Source organism: Centroberyx affinis, unplaced genomic scaffold (genome assembly GCF_046629955.1).
Source record: "Centroberyx affinis isolate AG114_WGS23_722 - 3 ecotype Tasmania unplaced genomic scaffold, CSIRO-AGI_Caff_v1 ptg004838l_1, whole genome shotgun sequence".
In the NCBI taxonomy this organism is placed as follows: Eukaryota; Metazoa; Chordata; class Actinopteri; order Beryciformes; family Berycidae; genus Centroberyx; species Centroberyx affinis.
The window spans coordinates 6,579-27,500 of record NW_027282363.1 but is presented as its reverse complement, the minus strand read 5'-3'; the positions used below and the strand labels follow the sequence as shown (position 1 = coordinate 27,500).

Genomic DNA, 20,922 nt, shown 5'->3' with positions numbered 1-20,922 from the left:
ATTCCATCCCCGCCTCCAAAGTCTCAAAAGTCAACTTGACGAGTGAGCGAGTGTTGACCAGTTTGGAGCGTGTAGGGAGGGTCGACACTGTTCTGTGCGCTCGTATCACGTGCACGCACCTGGTTTTTATGTGCGCGGGTTTTGAGACTAATGAAACGCCATAGCAAATCTGCTGGATCGCTTTACGGCACAAAACAGGAAGAGGTTCTGTTCTTCCACAGCAAACGGAGCTAAAGCTGAAAGAGTTCCTGGCAGCAGATGGTGGAAGGAGGGAAAGGAAGGTGGAGAAATCACTTCCGACATGTTCATCCTCTTCAGGGAGGGGGGGGGGGGCAGGAGGCAACAGGGCTGATGGGAAATGCGGTCTTCATTTGGTGAAACACTAGAACTAACAATACTACTGGTGTGAGATAGAGGCGACCATGTCTCCACCATGGACTCATTTATTAGGGTAATTATACCAAGGAATCTCAATTAATTTGTCAATGATATATTGATGTTTAAGAATGCTACATGTAACAACATGTTGTTTTGTGTAACATGTTTTTTTTTTGTATATTTATTTATTTATTTTGCCTTTAGTATTGTTGTACTTTACTGTGTTTCTGTCAATAAGTAATACCTAGGATGATCTTAATGTGTTTCCGATATCTATTCCCAAGGACTACGTACTACAGTTATACATTTGCTACTTAATTATGTAAATGCTTTCATTAATGCACTATAGATGTTTTATAGATAATAGGCCAAACAATGTTATACCATTGATAGCTTGACACTCACATACTTGTACATCTAAATTTAATTATTTATTTATTTTGTATTTTTATTTTGAAGAAGCCTGATAGGGGGAATGGGGAAGGGGAACAATAGCAGCCAAAGTCATGTATGAATGAATCAATAAAAAATTGGTCATAAAAAAAAGAATGCTACATGTAGAAGTACAGTTAAAACACAATAACTTGGGTACACAGTCGTTCCCTCTCTGTAAATTCCTACACTGAATCGTTGTTGGATTTAAACGCCTTTAAATCATCCTTCACTTTGTTAAAATCTGTCTTTCTTCAGGGCAGCAGGGTGCCGCAGTGTTCATACTGTTCCTGATGTTTGTCCCATGTCATTCTGTTCTATGGTTGATTGTTGTTCAGTTAGATCGAGTTTAGGCTCATTCTCTGTAAAGTCCTTTGAGACTCATGCATGTGATAAAGACATAATTTCCCTGCAGGGATAAATAAACCATCACAGAATCATTCTTCACTGTGATTCCTGCTTTATGCTCAGATGTCTTCTGTCATGTGCGTCTCAGCAGGGTTGAGTTGAATCTGATGAACCCAGAACAGGAAGAAAAGCAGCAGGGAGCAGACGAGGACACCCGGACCACAGAGGAGACACCAGACCAGTGTGTTCTCCCACATTCAGCAGTGTGATCGTCTCCTGACTCTCTCTCTCTCTCTCTGGGATCTGGGATCACAACTGATAGATCTGCTCAACCAAGATGAAAAGACCAATATGCACATGCTATACGGTTTTCAATTTATTTAGATAGTCCAATATTGATACTCATCTATCAGGTGACAACAAGTAGATTTTTTTTTATTTTTTATTATGCACTTGAAGCACTTTATCTAGTGGGTTGTTTGATGTTGCTGCTAATTCCCCTACAGGTGCTAGTGTTTCACCCATGGGTTGGAGTTTATTTTATTCTACCCATTTGTTTTATGCTTTTATGATTATTTCATGGCTTGGATGTTATCTATCTGTTTTATACTTTCTTTTTTGAATGTATTATGTGTTTTATAAGTGAGTGGTTCTATGTGTTTGTTTGTGTTTAAATGAGCTCACTAAAACAAAATCCAATCAACTCTGTTGATACGGCAATAAAGTACTGAATCTAGATGTTGAACAAAGTATCGTTCGCCTATTTTGGTGCATTTTTTCAGAAAAGCGGTGACTGACGTGAACCGCTTTTTTTTATCAGCCGACCAATCGTGATGAAGGAGAGGCTGGCCGTTTCCCATAACAACGACAAAGATGGAGAAAGTGTCGGGGGAGAAATCAGTCGTTGTAGTAAGTGAATACCTGGCACTACAAGACCAGTCATAATGATGCAGCGTGGATGTTGGATGTGGACTGGGAATCCTTGGTAAGCCTTTGCTTGTTGCACAACACTGTAGTATTATCTGGTAGAAGTGCTAAGCAGCAGATATAGTTAGTGAGCTAGCAGCTGCTCATCTAACATCAGATAATGTTATCCATCTGCTTTTTATTTCTCCTCACAGGAAAAAAGGAAAGCTGGTTGCGCTCAGATGAAGGTCAACTGTAACGCAGGTGCAAGAATCTAAATATAACTAGAAAAATGGGGAAATAATTCTGCACACTGCAAATAAACGGCTAGGACAAAAACGTTTATTTAGCTCAGAAAAACAAATTTATTGCATAAGTGCCCAACTTAAAAGGGCAAACTAAAAGTGCACTTTTATGCAGAATTATTTTCCCATTTTTCTATTTCTCCTCACAAGAAGCTCAAAAAAATGCTGTGTCAACACAGTCTAACCCTAATCCCAACCCTCACATTAAACCTAAAGCTACACCTGGCATTAAACCTAAAGCTACACCTGACATTAAACCTAAAGCTACACCTGACATTAAACCTAAAGCTACACCTGACATTAAACCTAAAGCTACACCTGACATTAAACCTAAAGCTACACCTAAGATTAAACCTAATCCTAACCTAACATTAACCCTAAAGCTACACCTGACATTAAACCTAAAGCTCCACCTGACATTAACCCTAAAGCTCCACCTAACATTAACCCTAAAGCTACACCTAAGATTAAACCTAAAGCTCCACCTAACATTAACCCTAAAGCTACACCTGACATTAAACCTAAAGCTCCACCTGACATTAACCCTAAAGCTCCACCTAACATTAACCCTAAAGCTACACCTGACATTAAACCTAAAGCTCCACCTGACATTAACCCTAAAGCTCCACCTAACATTAACCCTAAAGCTACACCTGACATTAAACCTAAAGCTCCACCTGACATTAACCCTAAAGCTCCACCTAACATTAACCCTAAAGCTACACCTAAGATTAAACCTAATCCTAACCTAACATTAACCCTAGCTCAGACAGTGAATATCCATAGACTTCAATCACTTCAGAGACATTCACAACTATGCAGCAAGAGGCAGCTCAACAGATTTTATTCTTTTTAGATTCAAGAGTTCAATGGGCAAAAATACCTTTTTATACTCGGCTGCAATTGAATGGAATAAACTTCCAGTATCGCTGAAACTCAGTGAAGCAGAGAGAAATTTTATGCAGGCGATAAAGAAATGGCAAATAGTCTCTCAGATTAGCGACCTTGCACAAATTAACTTAGAGTTGTCCGTTTGTTATTTCTGTTATGTGATTTGCTTTCTTCCTTCCTCCCTTCCTTCTTTGTTCCCTTCCTTCCATTGTTACTCCGCTGTTACTTTCCTTCCTTCCTTCTTTCCTTCCTTCCCTTTTCTTGCTTCCGTCCTTGGTTGTTTCCTTCCTTTCTTTGTTCCTCCTGTTTTTGTTCGTTCAGTCCTTCCTTCCCTACGCAATTCCTCCCTTTTTCTTCCTTCTTTCATCCCTTCTTTGTTTCCTTCCTTACTTCTGTTCTTTCTTCCCCTCTTTCCTTCCTACCTTCCTTCCTTCCTTCCTTCCTACCTTTCTTCCTTCCTTCCTTCCTTCCTCCCTCCAAAAGAGAGAAATCTACAGTTGGCTCATAATGTGACAGATTGAGATTGAGCACACAAACACGCACGCACACACACACACACACACACACACACACACACACACACACACACACACACACACACACACACACACACACACACACACACACGTACACACGCACGTACTAATTAGCAGAGCAGATCAGTGGAGATTCCTCTCTCTCTCTACTTCAGAGGGAAACTGGGATACTAATTGCATTGAGTGGAGCTTAGGGAGGTAAATGATGGCTGGCTACAAACACACACACACTCACACACACACACACACACACACACACACACACACACACACACACACACACACACAGCCAGTCTTAATCAGCCTATTGTGTATGGACTGTATATTTAACAGTAATAGGTTTATTAATATTCTTTGTATTTCACCAACCTTCTCCAGTCTCCCAGTCTAACTCCCTTGCTTTCCTTTCCTATTCCTCCTTCTGTCCATTACTCAGACCCACTGGTGTTAAATGCATGTGTGTGTGCGTGTGTGTATGTGTGTGTGTGTGTGTGCGTGCTTATGTAGAAGCGCACACATGTGAATCTCTTCCAGTGAGTGAGAAGTAATTTGAATTTCATGTTCCCTGTGTGTGTGTGTGTGTGTGTGTGTGTGTGTGTGACAGCTATACACCCCAGCGATGACCCAGCTGAGGGGAACAAATGACCGTTGAGCTGATGCTGGCCCACAATGCATTGCACCATAATAGCATGGGCAATGGTTCCCCCACTTAAAATCTGATCTCTGCTTCTCTCTCTCTCTCTCTCTCTGTCCCTCTCTCTCTCTCTCTCTTTCTCTCTCTCTCTCGTATTATTCACACTTTTAGTGTTTTAGTGTTTTCCAGTCTCATATCTTCCTCTTTTTCTTTCTCTGTGTAGCTGCATTTTTAAGTAAATTATGATGTATAGAATTAGATAAAAAAAAATCATTAAAATTGCAAAAAACCCTTGTGCTCACTTTAGGTGGACATTTTTTTTTTGTGGATAATAGAAATTATGCAATAAACAGCAATGGAAATACATTTGTCAAAAAAAAAAGTGCCCAACAAATGGTTACACAATGTTCAAAGTGGCGTTGGACTTTCTGAAATGTTGTTTGTAAAATATCTGTCCAAATATCACAGTGCATTTCTCTGTTTTCATCTTTGGATAAAAGGATGAAATATGTTCAGAGGTAGCAGAGTCTAAAGAACAACAACTTGCCCAGAGCTAATCAATTCATGAAAGATTTTTTTCCATATTGACGGTTGATGTTTTTGTGCTTTTTTGACATTCAAGAAGCCGATTTATCCGCTTCAACAAAGCTGATTGAAAACACATTTAATTTGCATTTTACTTTTTGTGACATTTTCAAAAGTTGTCTTCTGTCAGTCAGTTTCTGTCTCTACTACTCATTTGCATACACCATGGCACCAACAGCACAGGGGTCAGCCAGGAGGAGGAGGAGGAGGGGGAGGAGGGGGAGGAAGGCTGGGGTGGGGGGGTGAGATGAAGAGAGGCAGGATCGACTCATCAGGACTAAAATTTTCACCAATCACCTCTCTGCATCTGCCTCTGTCGGGAAACGAGCCTCTTGACTCAGTCTGTGTGCAAAAGTCGCCACTTCAAACCTCCTGAAGAGACACTCCTCCCAGACAGGGCAACATTAATTGTAGCACTGGTGGTTTGTGTGTGAGTGTGTGTGTGTGTGTGTGTGTGTGTGTGTGTGTCCTTTGGTTGATTTGTTGATTAGTAGAGTGCAAGAATAAATGGCACAGCTAGAACCATGAGATGTCAAATTTCTTTAAATGTTATGTTGTAATATCTAACGTGTTTTAAAGGTGATGCATGTAGCATTTTAACATCAACAAATCATTACTGCATTCATTTTGAGATATGAGAATAATTATTGTAAACAACTGAGTCCATCGCCAAGAAGCCTCTCAGCCTCTATCAGCCTCTACTCTCCATCCTCCATTGTTTCTCCTTCACCTGGTGGATCTGGAGGGAAATCTGCTGGATCGCTTTACGGCACAAAACAGGAAGAGGTTCTGTTCTTCCAGAGCAAACGGAGCTAAAGCTGAAAGAGTTTCTGGCAGCAGATGGTGGAAGGAGGGAAAGGAAGATGGAGAAATCACTTCCAACCAACTTTGACTAATCAATTTTAAAAGACTCTTTCCATTTTTCCTGTGGATACTTTTTTTTGGGCACTTCACGAAGCCGATGTATTCACTTCAACCCAGCTGATGGAAACACGTATTTTATTTTTTGCGACATTTCAAAAGTTTGCGAAAAATTCACTTGACATTTGGATGGAAACTTTGGTTCTCCTCTTCCTGTGATTACACTTTCTCTTTTCTCTCTCTGTTCTACTCACTTCTTATGGACAATACTTCAACTATAGGACTCAATTATACACTACAGTACACACACACACACACACACACACACACTTATACACACAAAACTACTTGACAAAGTATAGCATCCTGTCAAGTGGCGAGCTATTACTGGGTGTTATTAACTGTCTGTCTGTCTGAAGTGTGTGTGTAGGAGGAAGAGGCAGCAAAGAGCATGCATTAGCGCACACACACACACACACACAAAATGTAACATGGATGGTAATTACGCTTATGCCTGTCTTAAGTGTCTGCGTGGGAGAGGAAGAGCAAGGACAGAAGGACAGTTTGTGAGAGTTGTAAGTGTGTGTGTGTGTGTGTGTGTGTGTGTGTGTGTGTCCTTTGATACATCAAGAGAATGTTCTTGGTGTGTGTCCTGCTGTTCAATGAAGTAACGTCGATACACAAAGTTATCTTTTGATGTTTCCACTTCTTCCAATGTTTAATTATTTACCGTTTTTCTTGATTTGATGTGATTGATTTGAAATTGTTTGCTGTGGTGAGGTGAAGAATAGATATATTCTAAATATATATATATATATATATAGATATAACTAGATATAGATATATTTTTGGGACAATTCATTGTGCCATCGCCTCCATACACATCCACACAAATCAGTCCTGCACACACACACTCACACACACACACACACACACACACACACACACACACACACACACAGACACACTCCCTGCCTTACCTTGAACTCGTACGACTCCTCTATGATGACCTCCAGTTTGACGTGGTCTCCCAGCATGGGACGTCCCATCTCGGCGATGCGGCGCTCCTCCTCGTCTTTCCCCGTCAGCGCCTCCTCTTCCTCCTCCTCCTCCTCCTTCAGCCCTTCCTCTGAAAACACCGAGAGAAATCAACCGATGGTAACGTTAGAACGAGACGGCAGCGGACCAGCGGTGGTGTTGTGATGGTGTGTGTGGAGTGAGGCGGTCTACTGGGCGGGGGGGGAAGCAGTGATGATGAGGAAATCCCAAAAGTTTTTCAGCAGAAAAGTAGCCGATTTTCAAGAGCAAACAGTTAGAGGGTAGCTTCAGGTTTCAGGAAGATAAATTGAACTTTTTAAGATGTTTTCTTAAAACCTGGCTAACTGGAATTGGATTTACTGTAAGATCAATTTAACAGGAAAAATAAAGAAAAGAAACTGGGCAAAAACTATTTAAAAACGTTAAAAGACTATTTTCAACTTCACATAGCTAGTAGAAGTTCTGACTATAAGTGAACAGTATGAAAACTGACGTGTCGTCCTTCACAGATGATGCGGGCACCCCTAGGGCCAAGACATTTTGACCTGTAATTATAACAGAATTGGACCAGTGGAGTCTGAGAAATCACCTGAGAAATCACACATCCCAGTTCAAAATCTGTTCTCTGTGATGGATGTGATTTAAAATGTAGCTAAGTACAATTCTTTAGCAAAAACATACTTAAGTAAAAGTATAATTACTGACTGAAAAATACACAGAAAAGTAGAAGTATAAAGCCCTTTGTTATACATAAAAATACAACCAACACTACTGCTGCTCCCACATTCACATCTTCTGGTGAAACTACACACTTCATGGTCATCTTACTTCATCTTCACCTTACTTTCCAACTCTGCCTCCACTAAATAATCTGTCAATACTTTGACCTCGTTCTACCTCTCTCTCTCACTCCCTCTTTCTCTCTCTTCCCCCTCTCTTTTTCCATTTTTTTCCTATTCCCCCCATCTTTATAGTGTGTGTGTCAGTAATTGAAATTCACTGCAGAGAGAGAGAAGAGAGAGAGAGAGTGAGAGAGAGAGAGAGAGAGAGAGAGAGAGAGAGAGAGAGAGAGAGAGAGAGAGGTGACAGTGATCAGATTTTCCATGGGGGAATTGTTAGCCATGCTATTGCCTGCCATTATGGTGCAATGCATTATGGGTCTGCATCAGTTCCCCTCAGTTAGGTTAGGTTATAGCTCTCTCTCTCTCTCTCTCTCTCTCTCTCTCTCTCTCTCTCTCTCTCTCACACACACACACACACACACATGAAAGGACACACATAACCGCAACCATAGATACATAAACTACACTACTTTTTAGTATACTACTATTCTAAGAAGTATAGATGGTGCAGAAGTTGATAGGATGTCATTTAGCATTTACAGGTATCATTTTTGTGATATATGATTTTTGAAACCTCAAGCCATGACCTTTGACCTTTAAAGAAAAGAAAAAGTAGTTACTGCCTTTTTCGAGGAATCAGATTGACAAGCAAAAACTATTTCATAACTGTGTTTGATATGTTGTTTGTTGCCTGCTTTACATATTACACTAAAACACTTAAATTGTTTCTTATGTGTCAACTGTTTGATTTGAAATTGGCTTGATTGTTTTTTAATAGCGTGTAGTAACATTGTGCTGTGAATATGAATTTGACTTTAAACAGAAACATTTTCCCTCAATATTGCCTGGTGAAAGTGACTGTCTCCCATGCCCTTCACGGCTCCCTTTCACATAATTGGAATTCACCAAGAGCTCGCTTTCCTGCACACATTCACACACACACACACACACACACACACACACACACACACACGCACACACACACACACACACTCAGTGTCTAGTGGCGACTTAATGAACTCAATTAACAGCCGACAGAAACCACACGTGGGATGAACATAACCTGCAAGTATCCTTGTTAGCTGCACTCCCTGTGAGTGTGTGTGTGTGTGTGTGTGTGTGTGTGTGTGTGTGTGTAACTGGACCTGACAGAGGTTGAATGTTGAGAGTAAAGATGCTGTTCCCTGTCAAAGCCACCGTCTGTATCATTTTTCATTTTCATCTTTTCCTCTAGTGTCCTTCTCTTTGCTCCTTTGCAACTTTTTTATTAGCACAAATGTTACATAGAGATTTCACTAAAGCATCAAGAATATAATGGAATTTAGCATTACAGTAAAAAGAAGATGAAATGAATCTCTCCCTCTCTTCCTCTATCCTTATTACTCTAGTCTCTCTCTCTGCTTTCCAAATAAATATAATCTAACTCTAACCCTAAATCGCTCTTTCTCTTCTCTCTCTCTCTCTCTCTCTCTCTCTCTCTCTCTCTGTCTTTGGATAACCGTTGCCTAACCCCTTTCCCTGCCTTAAACCCCCTCTCAAAAATCACATTACACAATATCATATTAACTACAACAAACAGTTGAATAAATACATATTAAATGTGCTACATGTATCATTTTTAAATGTCAGTATATCAATATTATGTCTAATTACGTGACACCTTGGTATAAATACTGCAAATAAATGAGACCATGGTGTGACAAGGTAATACATATTTTCCTACAAGTGTGGCAAACTCTTTTCCTTCTAGAATATAGTCTAATTTTTCTTTTGAGGAAAGGTTTTCAAGGTTTTTTTTTTATTTTTTTTTTAGAATTCAGAAAGTCTGCCTCTGTCTCTTTCTCTGTATGTGATGTGGGCTGATGGGTGCTGACAAGAGGGTGTGTGTGTGTGTGTGTGTGTGTGTGTGTGTTGGGTAGACAGGTGTGTGTGTGTGTGGATGGGTGGAGGGGGGGGGAGTGGCTGGGCTTTTGCACCTTGTCATGCTTTGATAGATTCTAGTTCCATAGAAGAGGATAAGAGAGATGGAAGAAGACAGGGAGAGGAGACAAGGGGGAAAGGGAGGAAAGGAGAGAGGAGGAGAGGAGAGGAGAGGGAAGGTGAAACAAGACAGGGAGAGGAGAGGAGGAGAGAAAGAGAAAGGGAGGAGAGAAGAGGAGGAAGGGATGGAGAAGAGAGGAGCCGAGAGATGAGAGAAAATGTTACATATTTGACAGAATGTAGTTCCAGAGGAGGAGGAAAAGAGGAGAAGAGGAAGGATGGGAGGAGAGAAATAAACTATAAAAGTGGAGGATGTGAGAGGAGAGGAGAAGAGGAGGAAGAGACACATTTCTACACCTTGTCATGTCTGATAGAATCTAGTTCCATCGGGAGGAAGAAAAGAGAAGGAGAGGAAGGGAGGTGAGGTATTTTTGTAGACTGTCAACATTTAAAGGCGAGAGGAGGGGAGAGGAGGTGAAGACAGGGAGGAGAGAGGAGGAGACAAGGGTTTGATGGGATCTAGCACTACAGCAGGGTTGAAAGACAGGGGTGGAGGAGAGGCGGAAGACAAGGAGATGAGGAAGAGGAGGAGGAGTGGAGGTGGAGGCGTCACACTTTGATAGAGGATAGTCCCACAGGAGGAGGCAGAATAGGAGCAGAGGGAGGAGAGGAGGGGAGTGGAACTTTTTAAAGAGATGACAGGCTTTGATAGAGTCCACCAGGGAGAGGAAGAGAGGAGAGGAGAGGAGAGGAGAAGAAAGGAGATAAGAGGAGGAGATAAGAGGAGGAAAGGAGAGGAGAAGAGAGGAGGAGAGGAGGAGAGAAGAGATGAGGAGGAGAGGAGAGGAGAGGAGAGGAGAGGAGAAGAGAAGAGAGGGGAGGAGAGGAGAGGAAGAGAGGAGATGAGAGGAGGAGAGGAGAGGAGAGGAGAGGAGGAGAGGAGATAAGAGGAGAGAGGAGGAGAGGAGAGGAGAGGAGATAAGAGGAGAGAGGAGGAGAGGAGAGAAGAGAGGAGAGGAGTGGGGAGGAAGAAGATGAGGTGGAAAAGTAGGAGGGGGAGGTGGAGAAGGAGGAAGATGCAGAAGATGAGGAGAAGGAGGTGGGAAGATGTGGTGGAAGACAGGGAGGAGGTGGATGATGATGAGGAGGGGGAGGAATGGAGAGGAGAAGGAGCGTTTGACAGAAGAGGAGGAGCAGAGGATGAAGGGAAAGAGGAGGAGGAAGGTGGGGAAGGCGAGGAGGAGGAGGATGGGGAGGAGGAAGAAGAGGTGGATGATGAAAAGAAGGAGGAGGAGGAGGAGGAGAGGGTTTCCATGCTGTCAATCACATTGATTGGATGACTCTACTATAATACATAATGTGTATTTGTACAGACTGCAACTGCGTACAAATTGCTATGATAACAAATAAAACCAACATGAATTTTCAATGAAGGTTAAAAAATTACATTATAAGAGTAATTATCATTATTGTACTGATTAATGTCAGTGTTAATGATAAAGTTAAGTACTGTTTCACAACACACACACACACGCACACACACACACACATTAATGTATAATACTAATGTAATTTACTACTAATGTATACATATTAACACTGTTCAGTGGTTTTGTACATTATGGAGATGTTATGTAAAGACTAATTAGTAAAATAAATGGGATAAACCCCAGGCCACACACACACACACACCAGACTTTGATGATACACAGAGTATCATGTCTCCAAACATTGTTTTGGGACATGTACCAGTGTTAGTTTATGTCAGTGTTAATGATAATGTTATGCGCTATTGCATAACAAAACACACACATGCACACACACACACGCACACACACACACACACACACACAAACATAGAGGGGCATAGAGAGAGGACAGACGGAAAGGAGGAAGAGAGGAGAGGACACTGCTGTCAGACAAAATCTGTCACACACAAACACACACACCTACACACACACATACACACACACACACACACACACACACACACAGACATACTGGTTAGTGTGTGTGTGTGTGTGTGTATGTGTGTAGGCACATTTGTGTTGCCATGTATGTTACTGTTACTCTGTGTGTGCGTGTATAATGTGTGTGTCCATGCATGTTCAATGCTGGGTATGTGTGTGTGTGTGTGTGTGTGTGTGTGTGTGTGTGTGTGTGTGTGTGTGTGTATGTGTGTGTGTGTGTGTGTGTGTGTGTGTGTGGTAGGACAGGGGGTCGTGACCCCTCTGCGGGGCGCTGGTGTTTTTAGCTGTTTCCCTTTTAGCGCTGTTCCTTCCTGACTCCACAGCTCCACCCTCCACATGACTGACAGAGCTGCACAGGCTTCACTGAACTCTCCCTCCATATCAGAGGGTCATCTGGAAGTTTCTGAAGCCTCCAGCCAATCCAGCTTATACTAGCAAAAAAAACCACACACACCACTTTCAGGAGAGAGTCACACACACGTTTGGTGACACTAAAAAGTAAATCTGCCCTAAAACACTTTACCACTGTTAGGAAACTGCTGTCGGCTGTCTCTCTCCACCTGCATGTATAACCCACAGCTGAATGGAACAAGGTCACACCTGTTCTCTGGGGGTTGTTGAAAGGCATTCTGGGAAATGTAGGAAACTGAGGTAGAAGTGGACGAGGCAGCTTGAGGGAAAGTGGCTTCACCAAAAAAAGTAAATTACAACACATCATTACAAAAGAATATCCTGGAATGTATTGAACTTCACAGATTGATGATAGCCTATATAACAGTTTTAAAATATCTAAGCGTGGAATTTTCCTTTAATAAGAAATGTTGAATTTATAGCAGGTTCAAACTCCGCCAAGTGCGAGCGCAACTCGATCAAAAAATCCTCCTTAGGTGGACGGCCAAAGATTAATAAATGAAGAAAGAAAAGCCAGCACTCATAACTCGCACTCGTTTGTGCTCTATAGCTGCCCATTTAATTAAAGTGATTAGTGTGCAGTGATTTATTAGCTGTAAACAGTTTCCATCACCCACCACCTTCACTTCCTTGTGTTGTATTAAAATCTCATGTGTGCGTCGCTTTGGATAAAAGCGTCTGCCAAATGGGAAATTGTAATTGTAATTGTAAAAGACGAAAGGACATTATGAGTGCTGAATTTATAGCAGGTGACTAGCATGATCTCAGAAGTGAGAAAATGAGAACTTGGTAATGGTAAAATGGTTAAGTGATTTTGAATGATATGCAGCCAAGTCTGTCAGTTTTACATTATATAAAAACAACATTTTTGTAGGGACTACTTTCCCTGTTTCCATAGGAAGTGAAGGTGGTGAGTGATGGAGACTGTTTACAGCTAAAAAATCACTGCACAGCGGATGAATACGTGGTTACTACACCCTGAAATAGTTCCAAAAATAAACCTGGCTGCATCAGCTATATTGAGTTAATAAAATATTTCATTTTTAATATTTATGAATCTACATGCCATATTATAAAAACCACTACCAACTTTTTATTACTAAAAGGTCAGTCTTCTTAATTTGAGGTAATGCTAGTCGCCTACTATCACTCAACATGCTAAAGTGTTAGCATGAAGCACCGGAGCCAATGATCTGGGACACATGGATGATTTCGGTGTCTGTGTTCTCTGACCGACGGGCCGATCTGATAAAACTCGGTGTATTCCTTTAAAAATATAAACTTTTAGTAGGTTTTCACTCTGGATGAGAGCGTCAGCAAAAATGTAAGATGGAAAAAGCGGCGTTTTCCGGCGTTTCCCCTTAACGTTTTTTAAAAACCTTGCTCCTAATTCCCATCTTCCCTCTTCTCAGCACAGTCAGACAATTACAAGAAGAACTAACTGAAGTACGCTGTGCTTCTGTTAGGCGGCTTCCCTCCCCCATCCTCCCCACTCTGACTACAGCACAGAGAACCTCTTTAGATCAGTATTGTAAATGTCAGATGCCGGGCTTGTTTAACACCGAGTCTGTACACATTAATCCTGTCGGCCTCCGTTCCCTACAGTAAAACACTGCTGAATGAAACAACCCCCAAAAACAAAACCTTGGATTTTTTTTTATTTTTTTTTATCTGTGCCTCAGAGGCGGTTCACAAATATTTGAAGTTCTGGGTCGATAGAAGATGAAACGGGACTCCATGCTGGATTCCATTAAGAAAGAAAAGCTGACTCTACTCGCTCTCTCTCTCTGTCTTGCGCTAACTGAATGCTTAAACGTTATTCTTCTTTTTTTAAGGCACAATTCACATATCAATCAACATGAGAGAGTAAACGCACCTCTTTCGGTCGTGTTTTAACTGCAGTCCCAGGGCGGGATGTTAAAAGCCTATTTGAAAAATGCCGGATTGTGCCGAAGCCGATTCAGAAAACGAATTCTACGTTTCTGACTCCCTCTGCAGTGATTGATCTAAGAGGAGTTGTTTACTGGAAGCGAGACCCCAGTAGATACAGATAGAAGGCTGGGGGTGGAAAAACAGAATCCCAGCCAAACCGTATATTTTTTTTAGATTGTCAGGAAACCAAATCTCAACAACAAGCTGTATCGATTTTTACATATTCCTCCGTCTCTGCTGTCAAATGGGAAGATGCTGTCAAAATAATGCTGTCAAATGGTAAGAACTATGACTATGCAATGCTAACAGGCATCAAATATGAATGCAGACAGTAAGTAGAGCATCAGCATCTGTTGCTCGGTAACAAAGTCTAGTTCCAGGAAGTCAGGTTCAACGTCTAAAAAATTCACCATTAATAATGAATAGAATTCATCCTGTACTGTTTGCAATGAAGTTTCTCATGAATGAATCATGCTGCATTTGTCTATTTTAAGTTGAATATCACTTTTTTTTTTATCTTGTAGTTCTATTTTTTTCTTCCAGTCCCTGTAAACGGATGATAGCACATGCAGTTTTGCGGCTTATCCAGCTTCACACACTTCATGCTAATTCACTTCATGCCTGCTTCCATATTAACTCTTCCTGCACCTGCACCATGTTACAGAGAGCTGTGGGGATTGTAGACTAGATGCTGAAGTCTCTTGTTTTTCCATTTATCAGCCAGTATCGCCACCCACATCTCTCTTCACAGATATTCTTTACTGTTAACTATGGATTCTCTACATGAAGACACGAACACCCAAAATACAATCTGAGTATTCACGCTTCAAATTCATAACTGATTGTCTTTATATCTCTAAATATCTATAGTTATACCTATAGTTATATATGATTCCATTGCATAAGAACCTTATGGGATGGTAATGATTGTTCCAGGTATTAGTCAAACCCCCAGGTGTTACCAGGGAAACTGAGTTATGGCTTGTGAAAAACATTAGATTTTGATTACAAAACACATACACAAAAATATAAATTAATGGTCTTAATTGTTTTTCTTTGGCAAGTGACCATGTTATAAGTGGGATAATGCCCTTCGAGGTGTCCATAATCAGGAATTAATGGACTCCCCATTGTCCATTAATTCCTGATAATGGACACCTTGTCGGGCATTATCCTCCATATATCTAGCTTCTCCAACATGTGTGAATTCGAGTCGCCTGCCTTTTGGTCAGAATTGGCCACAGGTCCACTACATCACTGAAAGCTCAAAATAATTAAAATAGTCAATAATTACCAATATTGGTGATTTAGTTAAAACACTGAAGGCTTACAAAAAACTCAAGAGTTTTGTTCCAACATGAGATGAGACCCACTATTTGAAAATAACTGACACATACTCTTACAAAATGACTATTGGTGTGAAAGTAAAGTACATTATGGGTTTGCTTTTAAAATGATGAGACATCTTGTGAACTTTTCTTACAAAACAGTTTTGTTTTTCAGTTTTTCAGGGAGAAGTTTTGTTTCCAGGGAGCAAATTAGAGAAACCAGCGGCTGGAAAAAGTTCCACAAACCAAAACTCAGTGACAGAACTTTTTTTTTTTTTTTCACCCCAAATACAAGACTTTGGAAAGTAATGAACACATTCAAAAGAGCTGTGGAGCGACTCTGATTAACTTTCTTTCCCAAACACACACACACACACACAAACACACACACAGGGTCACATGCACACACATGCAAGTGCATGTACACACACTCATGGGCTGAGGCAATAAAGAGCTATGCAGGGCTAATTTAGCATGGATTCATTTCACACAGGGAGAACAACCGCACCAGTTCATAAAACACACTCATTAAACACACAAACCTAATGCAGCCTTTGAACTGTGTGTGTGTGTGTGTGTGTGTGAATGAGAGAGAGAGAGAGAGAGAGACAGAGAGAGAGAGAGAGAGAGAGAGAGAGAGAGAGAGAGAGAGAGAGAAATACAGGCTCCAATATTGTCGAACAGGATGTGTGTATGTGTGTCTGTGTGTACGCATGACCCAGTAGTGTGTGTGTGTGTGTGTGTGTGTGTGTGTGTGCCTGTGTGCGTCCCGGAGGTGTGTTTGATCTCCTGACTGTGATTATGTGATATCCAGCCCCCGTCTTTGATCCCCTCATCACCATAAACACTGCTGATGCGTGGTAAACACACACCGCCGTTAACACACAGATACACTGCCTTATCTCTGAGTGTGTATCTGTGTGTGTGTGTGTGTGTGTGTGTGAAAGAGGGGGGGGGGGGATTTGAATTAGTGTATCTAATAATACTCCCTTCACATACACACAACCTGGAGATATTACAGGCTGCTGTTTCCACCGAGCATCAACACACTTCTCCAGTCACAGAGGTGGAAAGTAACTAAGTACATTTACTCAAGTACTGCACTTGCACTTTTCCTCCACTACATTTCAGAGGGAAATCTTGTACTTTTTCCTCCACTACATTTATCTGCCAGCTGGAGTTACTAGTTACTTTGCAGAATAAGGTTTTACACGCAAAACATACGATGAGCTCATAAAATATGTTGCATTGTTAGAGTTTAAACTCCCCAACAGTATATGGAGCAGTTAGACCGACATTAAAATACTTCTGACAGGTTAGGATTCAATAATTTAACACTCTGAAAGAATGAGGACTTTTACTTTGATACTTCAGTACATTTTACTGCTAATACTTCTATACTTTTACTTAAGTAAACTTTTAATTTTAATGTAGTTTTTTTCCTTTATGGTATTGCTGCTTTTTCTCAAGTAAAGGATTTGACAACTTTTTCCACCACTGTCCGGTCATTACAGTATCCGGTTTGTTTCCACATATGATTTACTTATGATTTACATTAAAATGCCTCTCTGGTACAAACACTGAAGTTGGATTTCTACTGCACACTTCACTTCCTCTTGTAGTATTTATGTCCTTTGGAACTGACAGTAAAGCAGACTGCAGGTATAATGGACACAGAGGCCGAGGCCCAGGAGCTGTGTGTGTGTGTGTGTGTGTGTGTGTGTGTGTGTGTGTGTGTTTTGGAGCCAGACTGTGCGTTCACGTTCTGGTGGAAAGCTCAGACATCTGGGACTCCTGAGTCGGTGCTGCATTCACATGCTGTTGTATTGGAAAATCAAACAATAAACAAACATGGACATCTTACAGCTTAACGAGCTAATTTAATGAACCTTAATTAAATAAATGATAATAGGAGGATTAACATGTAATAAAGGGGCATGGGTCTATAAGTGTTTTCCTACCGCTGACTGACACAAAACCTGTTTTTTCCCCATTTTGAGAAGGCTAAAGGTTATATGTCCAAAACTCCAGTAGAAAAAATTTCTCTTTCCAACTTCATCATCATCATCTGACTTTGAATGGCGTTCATATGAAATGTCTAAGAAGGAAATTTATTTTTCTGATATATCCGACAGCACGTGAATGCAGGAAGAGTTACAGGCAGTGTGTGTGTGTGTGTGTGTGTGTGTGTGTGTGTTTGCGGGACAGTGAATAACACAGAAGTGGAAAATCCCTTGCTTTTACAACTGTATATTAGATTAGACTGGAACCGAACAAGTGGGAGATGAGTAGCCGGGATGAGATAATGGATAAACACAGTGGAAAACAGATACACTGGTGCATGCATGTGACTGCAGGCACACACACACACACACACACACACACACACACACACACACACACATTACCACATCTGCCCACATGCACGCTCCTGTGAAAACATACAGTACAGCAACTTTTAAAACGAGTATCCACATCACACATCTTGTCCCTACATTTGAATTTTAAAAGCACTCCATGTAGCATTTTAAAACTTTGAGACATTAGTATAATTAAAATTAAAACTTGAACTTGAGGACGTTCTTCACTGGGATTACAGGGACTCGGGTGCCCATGGGTGCTCCTCCTACCTACTGCATATAGTCGTAATAAAGAACACCCTCATGGGTATTATTACTATAGAGTCGAGCTTTATGTGACACATTAATGGAAGCTGTGACATTTTCCGAAACCAGAGGAGAGCGGATCTTGAAGTGAGAAAAGCCATCATGGGAGCAAGGGATCAGAGGAAACGAGAGAAAAGGAAAAGAGAGAAGAGGAGAGGAGAGGAGAGGAGAGGAAAGGAGAGGAGATAAGAGGAGGAGAGGAGGAGAGGGGAGAGGGGAGAGGAGGAGAGGTGTGACTCTCACTGAGTTTGTTACACAGACCTCTGAAGAGAAGCAGAAGTAGAAAAAAAAGTGAGGAAACGACTAAGAAGTACAGAAGGACTCCAGTGTAATCCTAAAATCCCGAATCAACAGGCCTGTTAACACACGACCGGTTAGGGAGCGAGGGAGCGAGGGAGCGAGGGAGCGAGGGAGGAGGGCGGGGCATGGCGTTAGAGGGAGGGGCATCTACTGAGCAGGGTGTAAACTGACAATTATAATTCACTTTTCTGGGCTATCCTAAGAAGCTTTAGGTAAACTACATTCAAAATGCAGCCAAGACTGTTTGCCTGTTCATTTTAGAACTGATTTTAAAGTGGTAATCCACGAGTTCCTCATTCTTATCGTTATATCTCGAGATAACAAAGCTCGTTTTCTCGAGATAACGGGTTAATTTATCTCGTTATCTCGAGAAAACCAGACACAATGCAATTTCTGCCTGTGTTAGACCTTGATTGAAGTACAGTCTGATGCGTTGATCAATAATGGATACTCCTTGCTCTGACATTTTCAACTTAAATCAGTTGCTACAGTTGTCAAGACGCCATCTATGCATGCTGGCATGGCACTCCTGATCTCTGATAAACATTATAAGTAATAAGAATTAAAAAATAAGTATTAAAAAAAATAATTGCAAGCACGGCCCTTCTCGGCTTCTGTAATTTAGAAATGTAAAACGCATCACTTGCCTTCATGAACTGGCTATAGGTTGAATCACAACTGTGTTATATTAACCGGTAATAGAGAGTAGTAAAACATACATCTATTTATTTGAAAATGAGGTGGATTATTATTTCAAATAGCAACAAACTAAGTGGAATTAATTGGCTATGATGTTGTTTTTGATGTTTTGTTCTGGGATTGGCCTGTTGATTCGGGATCCAATGACATTAAAACTCATAGAGGGCATTCTCAGTGCTGATTGGCTGTCACACCTGTCCATCCCCTCCCGCTGCGTCTCCATTGGGGAACCTCAAGCAGAAGGTAGAAGGAGGCCTGCTTATTGTACTCCTCCCGGTCTAAGATCCTAAGGGTTATGGTCTTCCTGTATGGGACACACACACACACACACACACACACACACACACACAAACACACATAGAGGGAGGTGGTAAACATGCATGGTAAACACACTGTGGCAAGGTTCATACACGTGCACGCGCAAACACACACACACACACACACACACACACACACACACACACACACACAGACTCGTGGCAGGGTGGTGGGTGGGGTGAGATGAGGTGATCCACATCCTGCTGCATGTTCACCTCTACACTGAGGACACATCAGAAGGAGACTAGCACTAATACTGGTGTGGGTGTGTGTGTGTGAGAGAGAGAGTGAGTGAGAGAGAGAGAGAGAGAGAGAGAGAGAGAGAGAGAGAGAGAGAGAGAGAGAGAGAGTGTAACCAAGCAAGAAACACGCAGGAAAGAATGAAAGAAAGAAAGAGGAAGAAACCATAACAGGAAAATACAGGCAGAAAAACAGAATGGAAGAGAGGCAGAGAGCATGAAAAACAAGGAAGACAAGAGAAAGAAAGAAAGAAAGAAAGAAAGAAAGAAGGAAAGAAGGAAAGAAAGAGAAACAAAAACAAAAGCTGGAAAGTGAGTGAGAGGAAACAAAATCAAAGAAAGAAACAATTAAACAAAGAAAAGAAAGTATATGTGCACATATCAGTCTAACTCTCCTCCTCCTCCTCCTCATGTGCCTCCATGTTTGATGAGCATGCAGCCTCTGCGGTGCGGCCGACACTCCGGGGGTCACGGGGTCAAAGTTCACGGGGTCAGGCACCCCCCTCCCCCTCTCCTGACCTTTGGTGTCGTTGCTGTCCACCAGGCGAGGCTCTCCGATCTCCAGGTAGAACGTTTTGTTCTTCTCGTACTCCTCGTCGTCGATGATTCTCACCTTGATGGTTTTACTGAGGGAGGGAGGAAGGGAGGAGGAAGGGAGGAGGGAAAGAGAAGGAGGGAAGGAGAGAAGGAAGAAAAGTGAGGAAACGACAGGCTGGAGAACCAGGAAACCAGGAGGAAGCAGAACAGAGCAGGAGGTTCGGGGGTTTTTTTCCCCACAAGCATCTTAGGCTGGAGATAAACTGGAAGACTAACCGATTTGGAGCAAGCATCGCACACATAACAACAGATTTCACCGTTTTTTTTGTTGTAAATATGCTGACACTGCATGATTAGACAAGGACGAGGAATCACACACTGAACACTATGAGATTATCCTGCTGACTCATCACTGATGCCACCACCTCTAATCCAGGACTGAGGTCAATTCATGAATGAACTCATCCATTCCAATTCAACTGAGGAATTGGAATTGGAACCTCCAGGAAACAGAATTGGAATTAAATTTAAATTTCAGGAAGTTGAATTTAATTCAATTAAATTCTGTGAAATTCCATTATATATACATATTTTTTTTTCTAACCACATATCTGAGATTACACGCAGTTATATATTAGCAATACTGAATATCATAAAATGTTAGAAAGGATGTGTAATTTTTAACACATCTGTGTGTCTTCTTTGGGACTACACACACTTGTGTTACTTTTCAACACAACATTTGTTAATGATAATACATTGTAACACAACATGTGTCTTTATTAA

At 41.4% G+C, this 20,922-nt stretch overlaps 1 protein-coding gene across 1 annotated transcript in view; it reads right to left on the bottom strand.

The window, feature by feature from the left end:
* The window catches only part of LOC139666153 (sodium/calcium exchanger 1-like), a gene marked incomplete at both ends in the record, with an annotated part of 21,108 nt that extends 883 nt beyond the window's left edge, over positions 1-20,225 (bottom strand). Inside the window, 4 exons of the mRNA XM_071545274.1 lie at positions 6,857-7,005; positions 19,237-19,346; positions 19,517-19,582; positions 20,058-20,225. Of these exons, the coding sequence (XP_071401375.1) occupies positions 6,857-7,005; positions 19,237-19,346; positions 19,517-19,582; positions 20,058-20,225 (493 nt within the window). The remainder of the gene's footprint in view (positions 1-6,856; positions 7,006-19,236; positions 19,347-19,516; positions 19,583-20,057) is intronic.
* Positions 20,226-20,922: the final 697 nt, after the last annotated feature.